The 13,308-nt window shown below is 33.4% G+C and overlaps 1 protein-coding gene across 1 annotated transcript; it reads right to left on the bottom strand.

Annotated features, from left to right (window-relative positions):
- Positions 1 to 1,949: 1,949 nt before the first annotated feature.
- On the bottom strand, positions 1,950 to 3,232 carry LOC129003487 (uncharacterized). Its single transcript, XM_054431783.1, has one exon. The coding sequence runs from the start codon at positions 2,811 to 2,813 to the stop codon at positions 1,950 to 1,952; it is 864 nt and encodes a 287-aa protein (XP_054287758.1). The 5' UTR covers positions 2,814 to 3,232.
- Between the last annotated feature and the right edge of the window lie 10,076 nt (positions 3,233 to 13,308).

Here is a 13,308-nt window from a genome sequence, read left to right as displayed (position 1 = left end):
GACGCAACATAGGCTTAGGCCGAATTAGTTGACTATTCATTGTTGTTAAAAAGAACAGAACGATTATATAATTAAATATAAACGGCATGATTTTAATCACTCAATATAGAACTGATTGTTAATCAATTCGTATTACATGCAATAGACTAATATGCTCTTTAGTATTCATAAGATTTTTTCTTTTGTACTGTATTTATAATGTGTTAGATTTGTTGACTAACATATGTCGAGGCTCTTGTTTACTTTTTAGTGTTAACTCGCAAATAATGCCATGGCGACCAATTTACCCATAAGGCCCATGTTAAATTTCTAAAAGTTTGCATTCAAGTAGGGAAAAGTCCTATGGTCCGATTTGTACCATTTCAGATTTATACCTTCCCATGGTTGGTTACTATGACTGTGTTCAATTTCGTGCAGATCGCTTCAGCCGTTCAGGAGGAGTATTTGTAAAACAAAAGCAGGAGTGTAGTATAAGAGCTTCGCTCGCTTCGCTCGCTCCGCTCAAAAAGTTATACGAGTTAGTTATATACGATTTATTTCTTTATTTTTAAGAAATAAATCGTCATTTATACATAATTTCTCCAATGTTTTGTAACGTCTCAATGACTTAAATCTGAATTTCATTTAATTGTATTTATTTTATTTTGTATTTTTATCAAAGTTTCTCAGGGATGGGTTCTTTGCCACGTGACTGATTTTATCCTAACTGCAGAATGTGTGAAATGTGAGATATAATGTTAAGTTATACAGAGCCACTATGTGTAAGTGTTATTTGGTCGCAGCACTCTTAAAATAAGGTGCCAGACAACTACCAAATATGCGTGCTTGTTTAGTGTTAAGCCGCAGCACCAGCGGTCAGCCGGGGCCTGACAAATGCTTTGTATGGAGTTAAATTGTTAGTGCCACTACTTGTAAGTGTTATTTCGGTCGCAGCACTCTTTAAAAAAGGTGCCAGACAACTACCGAATGTGCGTGAGTGTTGAGTGTTAAAGCCGCAGCACCAGCGGTCTGCCGGGGCCTGACAAATGCTTTGTGTGTAGGCCTATTCTAATTTCTATCCTACTTACTTGTCTAATTCAAATTACCTTATTAATATTTCAAATGAGTACACAATTGGGACTGACCTTATTCCTTGTTTTTATTTTCTTTTACAAATACAAATTTGATTACTATTGATTATTGTTTTATTTGCGCCTGGCAAATGGTTTAAACCCGCAGCGCTGACTGTCAACTCGTGAAGTGAAGACTGGCCCGTGGACTGCTGTATTTATACCCGATTTGGTTGCTATGGAGACCATGGAATGTTCTAGAACTTTAAACCCAGATGTTTCCACCAAAAGTTATCTTCCTTTTCCGGCAGCCTGACGTCATCGCTGCCCACTTGATCGTTCTTGATCCATCAGCTGCTGTCGGCTGGAGCTCGAGCTGTCAGAGAAGCTATTGTAAACTAGTAAACAAACATTGAAACAAATGTAATAAATAAATATGTTTTAATTATTTAGTTAGTTGTTATATTTACATGTTTATCCCTTTGAGTGTGAAATAAAATAGTAATGTACATTCATAACTGTTATTGTGTTGCTGAAATATTTACAATGGATAACCTAACCTAAATACGGTAAGTGGGTAAGCTAACCTAGGTACGGTAAGTGGGTAGAAATATTCTTTATTACCACTATTTACAAAATAAACTATTAGAAACATTATTTCATTAGTAATTTAAAGAACATTAAGAAATATTTAAACTATGAAAAATGTGAGATAGGCCTACTTTTATTACAATTGATCTAACAAAAAACCTAACCTAGCCTAGGCATAACATAGCCTAAAACGGTTACCGGTAAGTTAAATTGAAACATTACATTGTCCCCTAATTTGAAAAATAAAAAAAATATTTACATATATACAAAACATTAGCAGTACATAGTCCTTTTTTTTTATTTTGAAAATTACTCCTCTATTTCCATATAATTTGGTCTTAAGTCCAAAATGTCTTCGTCGTCATCTTCATCTATTTTTATCAATTTATACTCATTGATTTGTGGCTCAAGCCAGTGCACTAGATTCACATTGAGAATCATCTCTTCAAATATTATTCTTAGTTCTTCATCATCTATCCTTTTTAAATTGCTCTTTCCTTCTTCTTCTCCTTTCTTCATTTCTGCCTTCTCTTGTTCTTCCTTCTTCTTTTCCACTGTGATTTTTCCTTGTAACCTTCTCTTCTGTTCTTCAACTTCCATTCTTTTCTTCTCTTCTTCCAATTTCTTCTCCTTTTCCCTTCTTTTCATCTCTTCCTCTTCCAATTTTCTCTTCTTGTCTTCTTTCATTTTTTTCTCTTCTCCTTTTTTTAGTTCTTCTTTCTTTTTTCTGAGTTCTTCTTCTAACATGTTCACTACTTTCTGGGCTGTCTTAATTTCTTCATTTTCCATGATTTCTGCAAATTGTTCAAATTCTACCTTCCACCCCAAATTTTCTTCTAATTGCTTCATCATATGTTGTCGTTGCAATCTTGCCTTTTCTCTTTCTTCAGTGTAAATCTTCGGGCCAACACATTTTACTATTGTTTCTTCTGACACCTTTGTAGCCTCATGCTTTTCTTCTAATTGCTTCATCACATTTTGTCGTTCTAATCTTGCCTTTTCTCTTTCTTCAGTGTAAATCTTCGGGTCAACACATTTAACTATTCTTTCTTCTGATGCTTTTGTAGCCTCATGCACTAACATGGCAAAACTTCTGTCATTATGTTTCTCCCACATCTTTCTTCCTCTGTCTCGGTGCTTCCCAGCTCTTCTACTTCTTTTAATCTTGAACATCTAAAAATAAATGTAAAAAAAAAATTAGTTTGTATTAAAATTTAACAGGTAATTATTTTTCAATGTAAATGTGTGGGATAGATATATTTCTTTAATAAATTTATGTGATATGGTCCTTTAAAATGCCCTGTGTAGTCGCAGAACAGTCTGTAAGTATTTTCACCAATTTTTTCTACTACTTCATAAGGTCCTTCATAAATGTTAAATAGTTTAGCTGTTTCACCATAACCGGCATTTGATGTTAAATTATTTTTTAACAGAACTTTGTCTCCTTCGTTGAAACTAGTATGTTTTATCTTTTTATTAAATTTGTTTGCTCTATTTGTTTGTTTCTTCAAAATCCTATCTCTTGCTATTTCACACTTTATTTCCCAAGGTACATCTTTGAGTTCAGGCATATTTAAAATATCTGACCAAAAACGTTTGTTTCGCTCATTCAGTTGTAATTCATTTGGTGTAAAACCCGTTGTTTCATGAGTTATTTCGTTCAAAAATTCATTAATAATAGGTATATGATTTGCCCAGTTGCTTTGATTAGAATGACAATATGTTCTCAAGCATCTATTCACTTCTTTATTTATTCTTTCAGCCAAATTACTCTGTGGTCTTCTGACTGCAGAAAAGATCGGTGTAATTCCATTATCCTGTAGAGTTTCAACCCATTTTTTACTATTAAACTGTGTCCCATTATCAGATTGTATCTTGTGAGGTGTCCCATATCTAGGGATGTAATCTCCAAATACTTTTTTTATTGCAATGTCGGTTGTTGCTCTTTTTACTGGATATAACTTCACAAACTTTGTGAAAATGTCAGTAATAACCAAAATATATTTTACTCCACCTATGCTTGTGGGGAAAGGACCAGAAAAGTCTATGGCTAATTGATCTCCTTTCTTGTTACATTTTATACCCTTTATAACACCTTGATTTGTATAATTTGATGTTTTGGCTTTTTGACAGGAATCGCATGAGGATAATAACTTCCTAATTTTTCTACCCATATTTTTAAATATGAAAGTTTCTTGAAGTATCAGTAAGCATTTCTTCGCTCCACAGTGCAAGTGGTATAAATGACATTCCCATATCAGTTTTTCTTCTAAGTGTTCAGGAACAATTATTTTCCATTCATCTTTATGTTTCTTAAACAACACTTCATTATATAATAAATATTTATCATATCCTTCACTGTTTGATATTTTTGAATCATATATTTCTTGTAGTTTCTGATCATGCCTTTGGTGTGTTTTTATATCTTTGAGCTCTTCAATCATCTCCATATTGACTTGTCTCTGGATTATTGTAATTGCTAACCCAGGATCTATTTTCATTTCATGCTCACTGCTTGTTTTCTGTCTACTCAAAGTATCTGCCACTATGTTTTCCTTTCCACTACAGTGTTCTATAGTGAAATCATACTCTTGTATTGCAAGTATCCACCTGGTTAAACGGGAATTTAAAAGTTTACATGTTTTTAGAAAAGTTAACGCCTGATGGTCGGTGATAATTTTAAGCTTTGCTCCTAAAACTAAATATCTTGCTTTCTCTAAACAAAATACTATTGCTAATAATTCCTTTTCACTTGTATAATAATTGAGTTCACTTCCTTTAAGAGTTCTGCTCATAAACATAATTGCTTTTTTCTCCCCAATGTCGTTATATTGGTAGATGTGGCCTCCAACAGCATAATCTGAACTGTCTGTTTGTAGGATGTATTCCTTGTTTGGATCTGGGTGTTTGAGTATACATGTATCCAGGAATAATCTTTTAGTATTTAGGAAAGCTTGTTCTTCTATATCGGTCCAAATAAACTTATTCTTTTTTGATGTAAGTTTTAATAGTGGCTGTATCGTCTTTGAATATTGGCCAACAAACTTGCTATAATAGTTTATCATTCCAAGGAATCCTTTTAATTGTTTTGGGTTACGAGGTCTTTGAAAGTTTTCTATAACTTCAAGCTTACTGGGATCGGCTTTAACTCCTTCAGTGGTAATAATAAATCCTAAAAATGGAACTTCTTCTCTGCAGAATAGTGATTTATTAAACTTAATGGTCATTCCAGCATTTCTAAACTTAGTAAATATAGTTCTTAAATGAATAAGGTGATCTTGAAATGTTTCGGAGTGGCATAATATGTCATCAATGTAGACCATAGTGTAATCTTCAACTTCATCTCCGAGTACCAAACTTAGTGCTCGCACTAAAGCTGCTGAAGATGTAGCTAATCCAAATGGTGTAACTTTAAATTGGTAAACATTTCCTTGAAACATAAATGCTGTGTATTTTCTAGACTCTTTAGCCAGTGGTACCTGCCAAAAACTTGAAGTAAGATCAAGTGTAGTTAGCCAACTTGTGCTTCTTCCTTTTGCCATTATTTCATTTACTCCTCTATTACATTCATGGTCTGGAATAATCATACTGTTTATTTTTCTTGCATCTAAACATATTCTTATTTCATTATTCTTCTTTACAACTACTACAATTGGGTTTATAAATGGGCTATTACTCCTTTCAATAATGTCCTCTTCAATCATTTTATTTAACTCTCTTTTCACTGCATCTTGGTACTTAAATGGTACCGGATAATTCATTTGTTTAAAAGGTTGATTCTCTTTTATTTCAATTGAGTGTTCATACATATTGCATCTCCCAGACCTTTCTGAAAATATGTCTCTAAATTCCCAAAGTAAGCCTGATAATTGTTTCCTTTCTTTATCAGCTATATGTCTAATTCTATTAATTTCTTCAGAAATTCTTTCTGTAGTTAATAGATTGTCTTCCTTCTCATCCATACTTTGAGTGAATTCTCCTGTTTGTAATATATTGCATCTTAAGCTTTGAATGAAATTATTGTTGAATTTGATGTTTTCTTTTCCTATAGTAGCATAGTTTTTATTTAAATTTATAACCATGTTCAGTTCTTTCATCGTATCGATTCCAATTATTATTTCCTTAATCAAGTTTGGTATAATCAAACATTGAATTTGTGTACTTATTGAGCCTATTTTTGCATTTATTAAGATAATACTCTTAACTCGCTGGGACTTCTGATTCACTGCTGTAGTTATTATAGTATTTGTTAATGGAAATTCTTCATATTTTCCTAAATTGTGTTTATTTTTTAAAAACCATTCCCTTTGCATACAAGTAACAGTGCTTCCAGTGTCTAATATACACACTGTACTTACTTTTTCAAAATTAATGTCAATTTCTGGTACATGATACATGTGTTTAGTTTCTTCAACATTATTGATGTTGTCATTTAGTAAGAATTCTTTGTCGACATAAATATTATTTATAGGCCTAATATTTTCTAATTCATTTTGCACTGAAAATTTAAGTGTCTTGTCCGGTGATGTCAAAATTTCCCTTAGGCCTGCATTATTTCCAGTGCTATCTAGTTTAAATATTTTTGTTTAGGTTCTTCTCGGTTACTATCTCCTGGTTTTTGATTGTGATCATAGCTGTTTCTATTTCCATAATTATTTTGGAAATGATCCCTCCTATTTTCATTTTTCTTTTCAAAATAGTGTCTGTCCCCTGATGGCCTGTGATTAAATGAACCTCGTTGATCCATGTTTCTTCCTGATGGTCTGTGACTGTATGAACTTCTTCGTTCTACATTCCTTTCTGCCTCGTTCCGTATAGATTCGTTAATTTCTATCGTATCTTCTCTACTTAATAGTTCCTCCATTTGATGTATTGAAACTATGTTTTGCACTCTGGAGGCCTGTTGAATTGTTTCGTCAAAATGTCGAACAAGGCGACGAACTATTTCCCTCTCTGTGAATTTTGGTGTCATATTTTGCAACAGTATTACTCTGTCGATGAAATACTCTGTTCTTGTCAGTCCCCTTCTTGGTATGTATTTTTCTAAGTCTAATTTAGTTTTAATTCCATCTTGAATCTCCTCATTCCAATATTTGTTCATAAAATATTTTTCAAAGTCTTCAATATCGTGTACTGAAGTCCTAACTAGATCCCACCATCGTGCTGCAGTTCCTTCCAAGCATATATCTAGGATTTCTTCTAAATTCAGTGGTTGTTCATCCTGTGAAAGCCTTCGTTCATTTTCCCTGTTATAATAGTTTTTCAGCCTAGAAAGGAATTGATTTGGGTTTTTTGATTTTCCATTGAATTTTGGTAAGTCTTTAGCTATGGTGCTAGGACATGTGATATGTAGGCCTACTGGTTTCCCACTATTCCCAGCTTTTAACTTTGCCTCAAATTCCTTATTGATTCTTTCCTGATTCTCTTGAATCATTGCGATTCTTTCCTCAATATGGTTGTGTACTTCTTCCCTTAATTCTGTTATTTTTGTATCAAATTTGGATTCGATTTGTCTTATTTCGATGGTCAGATCCTTCCGAACTTTTTCTATTTCTTGTTTAGTTTGTTTAAATTGTGACAATACTTGTTCTTTAAACTCTTCAAGTGTCTGTAATATAGGCCTAATTATTGTTTGGTCCATGTTTGTGTGCTGTGTTCTACTGGGACTTGTTACGTTACTATGATTTAGATTGTCGCCAGACGCTAAATTTTGATTATCGATACTGTATAAGTCATCTCCGGGATTGTCATTATTAGGGTTTAATAATTCTTCCATATTGATTTCGTCTAATTGCCGGCTCATATTTAAGTGTGCTTCTTGTGCTCTAAGTGTAGGTGTTATATATTTTCGTAAATTATATCTCTGCATTAAAATAATCTATAACCGTGATAAAATCAAGCCACCTAGTTGGGCGCCAATTTGTAACGTCTCAATGACTTAAATCTGAATTTCATTTAATTGTATTTATTTTATTTTGTATTTTTATCAAAGTTTCTCAGGGATGGGTTCTTTGCCACGTGACTGATTTTATCCTAACTGCAGAATGTGTGAAATGTGAGATATAATGTTAAGTTATACAGAGCCACTATGTGTAAGTGTTATTTGGTCGCAGCACTCTTAAAGTTTAGTGTTAAGCCGCAGCACCAGCGGTCAGCCGGGGCCTGACAAATGCTTTGTATGGAGTTAAATTGTTAGTGCCACTACTTGTAAGTGTTATTTCGGTCGCAGCACTCTTTAAAAAAGGTGCCAGACAACTACCGAATGTGCGTGAGTGTTGAGTGTTAAAGCCGCAGCACCAGCGGTCTGCCGGGGCCTGACAAATGCTTTGTGTGTAGGCCTATTCTAATTTCTATCCTACTTACTTGTCTAATTCAAATTACCTTATTAATATTTCAAATGAGTACACAATTGGGACTGACCTTATTCCTTGTTTTTATTTTCTTTTACAAATACAAATTTGATTACTATTGATTATTGTTTTATTTGCGCCTGGCAAATGGTTTAAACCCGCAGCGCTGACTGTCAACTCGTGAAGTGAAGACTGGCCCGTGGACTGCTGTATTTATACCCGATTTGGTTGCTATGGAGACCATGGAATGTTCTAGAACTTTAAACCCAGATGTTTCCACCAAAAGTTATCTTCCTTTTCCGGCAGCCTGACGTCATCGCTGCCCACTTGATCGTTCTTGATCCATCAGCTGCTGTCGGCTGGAGCTCGAGCTGTCAGAGAAGCTATTGTAAACTAGTAAACAAACATTGAAACAAATGTAATAAATAAATATGTTTTAATTATTTAGTTAGTTGTTATATTTACATGTTTATCCCTTTGAGTGTGAAATAAAATAGTAATGTACATTCATAACTGTTATTGTGTTGCTGAAATATTTACAATGGATAACCTAACCTAAATACGGTAAGTGGGTAAGCTAACCTAGGTACGGTAAGTGGGTAGAAATATTCTTTATTACCACTATTTACAAAATAAACTATTAGAAACATTATTTCATTAGTAATTTAAAGAACATTAAGAAATATTTAAACTATGAAAAATGTGAGATAGGCCTACTTTTATTACAATTGATCTAACAAAAAACCTAACCTAGCCTAGGCATAACATAGCCTAAAACGGTTACCGGTAAGTTAAATTGAAACATTACAGTTTGTTGAATAAAGATTAATTAATAGTGTATTTCAAAACATACTCTTTACATTCCAAATCAAATTCATTTTTTATTAAAAAGTTATTAAGCTTTCGATTAAAAGAATGGTACTGTATTTTAAAAAGGCACAGCAGTTTTTAACAAGTTTCTAACTTTCCGTCAAATACCAAAATTAAGTTTCTTGGTGTAGACAATATAGTTTACTTTACTTAAAACACTTTTAAAACACTTTTGTTTCAAGTACCAATTTAATATCATAACAATATTACTCTTCTGAAACATTTTCATGGTAACGCTAAGAGCCATACATCAAAGGTAAAACGTGTGGCTTAACACAGCTTTCTCTAGAAGCCATCAATTGTTATCCCGCCCCTGGGAAATTCGCTTTATTCTTCAACACTCTTATATTTTGTGTTAAAAACACATACATTCGTAAAACTTGGTTTGCGAGGGAAAGTGTGCAGAAAATGTAATTATTGCATAAACTCAACCACTATCTTGCCACACATTCAAAAATCACTTTGAACCTTTTAATATTATGTTCTCGACCAGTAACTAAAAAAAAATATTGGATTGACAAATTTAGATTATCATGCTAAATCTCCCACTTACAAAATATAGTAGTTGAGACAATAGTTGATAGGGATGTGTCTACTAATTTCTGATTTTATATTTGCCATATGTAATATCCACAACTGCAATCAGTTTCATGATTGTTTGAATAAAATACTTTGCAGTTATGAAAACACAATTCTATAAAATAAATAGTAATCGTCAGATATAAAATTGTAACGAGATGTTTCATACGCAACAGTTATGAACAACCTAATACTCATGCGATTCTCATAATTCCCTATTTTACACACTCTTGCAGTATAGGGAATATCTGTAGAATCCACCAATGGTAGAAAAGAAAAGGAGATACACTACGTCCACAATTTGTTTTTCCTACAGTTACCTAACAATGTACATGTTCTCTCACTGATTTGAGAAAGCAATGTGGCCAATTCGCTCATCAGTGAGACAATGTTAAAATTTTCTCACTCTAATTACTTTGTCTCACTCCAGATTTGCAACGTGAAGGCACGTTTCTTTACCAATTTATTTGTTTTATGGTAACTGTAGGAAAAATATAATGTGCAACTCGAGTGCAAAAAGCAATCGCCTCACTCGACAAACCATTCCTCTCAAATTAAGGATTTCTCTCAAATGAGGCAATTGCTCACTTTGCTCACTAGTTGCACAAATAACTATTTCTAGGACGCTAGGCACGAGCCAGGAGTTGTTTTCACATTACTTCAGGCTAGACCTAGAAATACGGAATTATCACTTAAATAAAATCCATTGGTGATTTGGCTGGATTAGAACCCGGGACCCCATGAACCGGAGTCCCACACTCTAACCACTAGACCCGCTCGCCCCCCAACGTACACTATAGACACATAGCACCGAAAGCCTAGACACTAATAGAAATGAAGTAACATTAAAATGTAAAATTAATTGTTTACTGTTGGAAATTAGATATAAAACTACCACTTTAAGTATATGCTCAATTAATTATATGCGTTAGCTTGTATGGTTTAATATTTCTGTAATCATTTAGAGTAAGATGGAATCAGTAAAGTGTCTCTCGGTGACATCTTTTCTCCAAGAAACAACAAATTTCACTTTGAAATTAATCACTCGTCAATGGCACTGGCAGTTTAATTAAAAATTTTTATCATCAACACTTTTTCAATTATTTGAGATTAAAATTTAGATTGATATTTAACTAAGATTACTGACCTATTCGGTAAATCATTATGCATCGTAAAATAAGTGCAGAAAAGTAAAATAGCATTATTTTGTCATTCATTAACTATATTTGTATGGCATGTACACTGTACAGCATGGACAAAAATTCCTGTTGAATATCACGACTTCCAAATGTATTATGCAAACGTCTTTAAGGTAAACATTTATCTCCCAAAATATATTTTTTCTATGTTGTTCAGATCAAACTTGGTTTGTATTAGGTTTAATAACCTGTCGTTATCTATAAAAGCAAAATCAATAAGAAAGCGACATGATACTATAACAGCAATCAGAAAATATTGTTTTATATCAAACTCGTTTAAATTTACCTAATTTTTTTATAACTTCAGATTTGGGCATACTTGTTAGAAAAGTCTTTATCTTATGTCACTGAACCAATAATAATCATCGATAACTTTTCCTTATTCGTTTTATTGTTAAATTTCAAAGTGTAAAATTCAAAGTTTCATTCATTTTGTGAAAATCAAAAAAGTATTTATCCTGGATGTACCTTAAAAACACGATTTTTATCTTTCCACCGTTTTTCCTTGAGATAATTTCACTTAAGCACGTAGAGCTATCATGGCACAGTGAGAAGGCGAAGAACAGTTTAGGTATTGCCCAGAGGACCAGACTGACGTCCCATCCTGGAGTCAGAGACTTGAAGGATACTTTGACATCGTACTCTGAGGTGGTCAGGACCATCTCCTTCCCTACAGCCTCCAGAGGGTCCTGCAACTCTGGGGAGAAGTCTAGGAGTTTGGCGCCACAGTAAAAAACATCAAGGGTCCAAAGACTGGTGCCGAGGTCCATGACTTCCTTGTATAGGGACATTGGGAGATGTCCCACTTTGACCAAGTTGCGCAAGTTATGTTGCCAGTTGATCGTCTCACCACTTTCCCGCCTCGTCAGTTGTCCGACTACCCAGCCGTCCGCCTCACACACAAACTTTTTTGTCAGTTGTCTTCCTGGCAAGTGTTGTCCTCCTTCGTCAGTTGACTCCTTGCACAACTGACGCAATAGCGCCAACGCTGCAAGTCTTTTCAAAGTCGGTCTAAAGGTCAAGTGGATTTTGAACACCTCGTAGAGGTAGACGTCGTTGAATCTGTTGAATGTTGCGCTGAAAGAAAGCGAGTTTTCTAATGCGTGCTCGAAATGTGACCTTTCAAAACTGTTCATGGTATTTTTCAAATTGTATACACTGTAAAATTTATCACAAAGTAAATTCATACTATATGTTTAACTTGCACAATTTTTATCACACAAAGACAATTTCTATAAATTTCAGCTTATAATTTTGAAACCAACTTTAATTTTAATTTCAATTACTAAAAGATTTTATACTTTAGACTAAATCAATTTACCAGTCGCATAGAAACAAAGTTTCACAAATAGTTGCTTTAAACTCCATGTCAAGTATTTAATTTTAAGATTTTTCTAAAAACGACATGATGTAATAGTTTTAGTCAACAGATCTACCATTTATTGCCAAGACATAAATGGACACTAGAAATTCGAAACTAATACTTATGGGGATCTTCTTTTTTCACTGGGTTAAAATAGTTTTTGCTCCAGTTAAGTTACTACAACTATTGAAACATTAATAGATGGTTTTGTGTATGAGAATGAATCAAAGGACATTTATCGGGTCTACATTACACTTAACAATGAAAAAAGTCGACACAAAAAATAAACTAAACACTTACTTTCATCGTTTAAACCACGCTGCCCAAGTAAAAAAAGTCTCTAGGGATCTAACCTCGGCATCGATGTTTTGTAATGTTTCGTATCAAAAAAATGTTATAACTTTATAAAATAACCTTTACTCTACGCTTTTTAGTAAACTTAAAGTTCTAAGATTTGCCACTTAATCATCTAACTTAAGCTATGCTAGTAGTTGGAGTTATACGGTTATTTTTTGTTTGACATTACAGACAAAAATTCAGTTATTTATTCAAGTTGTCAGTGGTGCGCATTGCATACAAAACCACTTGCATTATGCAAATAAAATATTAGGATTACTTTTAGCAATGGTATTTGGAATGATTAACCAAAATTACCAACCGTCATAATCACGAAATAATAGTCATTATCAGATAATCACAAAAGCTTATTATACCAAGTTAAATTTACTCATGCACCTACTTTAATATTAATTAAATAAAATAGAGGATTCTATGGAAACCATTTAAGTAGGTTTACACACCAAGACGAGTGACCGTGCAGTCAGTTGGAAACGGGTTTCAATGGAATTAATTGATTCGTAAATTATTTTATATGCCGAGCCGTCCCTAAAAATAAAATTTTATATGTAACTGTCTGGTAATGAAGAATTCGAAGCATTGACAACCCATGGCAAGGATTCTTTGAATATTTTATTCAAAAATTTATAAAAGATCATTTTTAAATTCTAATATTGATGGCCTGATGAAATATACAAGTGATTGAAAGTTTATGAAGTATTATAAAGTGAGATGGCTATAACGATAATTCTTAAGCCAAGCTATAGTCACGTTAAAGTTATACTGTGCGTTTCAGTTCACCTACGTTTATTTATATTTATTAAGAAGTATTTGCCACTGCAATGTCAATCTCAACTGTTTGGATCACTATGCGATTTCATACCTAGACAGTTGAGGCACTTGTTGCAAGCTTGTTTCTACATGTCTGGATATGCGATTATAAAACAGAGCTTTAACAACTCTGGTTAAGA

The sequence above is a fragment of the Macrosteles quadrilineatus genome, unplaced genomic scaffold (genome assembly GCF_028750875.1).
Source record: "Macrosteles quadrilineatus isolate MER2022 unplaced genomic scaffold, UCM_ALF_1.0 Scaffold_9__3_contigs__length_116548681, whole genome shotgun sequence".
Lineage (NCBI taxonomy): Eukaryota > Metazoa > Arthropoda > Insecta > Hemiptera > Cicadellidae > Macrosteles > Macrosteles quadrilineatus.
The sequence above is the reverse complement of the archived record's forward strand: the minus strand, read 5'-3'. Positions and strand labels throughout refer to the sequence as shown.

What these genes read in the sequence shown, in the direction of transcription:
- LOC129003487 (XM_054431783.1), bottom strand. Translation starts at nt 2,813, where the DNA reads ATGTTCAAGATTAAAAGAAGTAGAAGAGCTGGGAAGCACCGAGACAGA.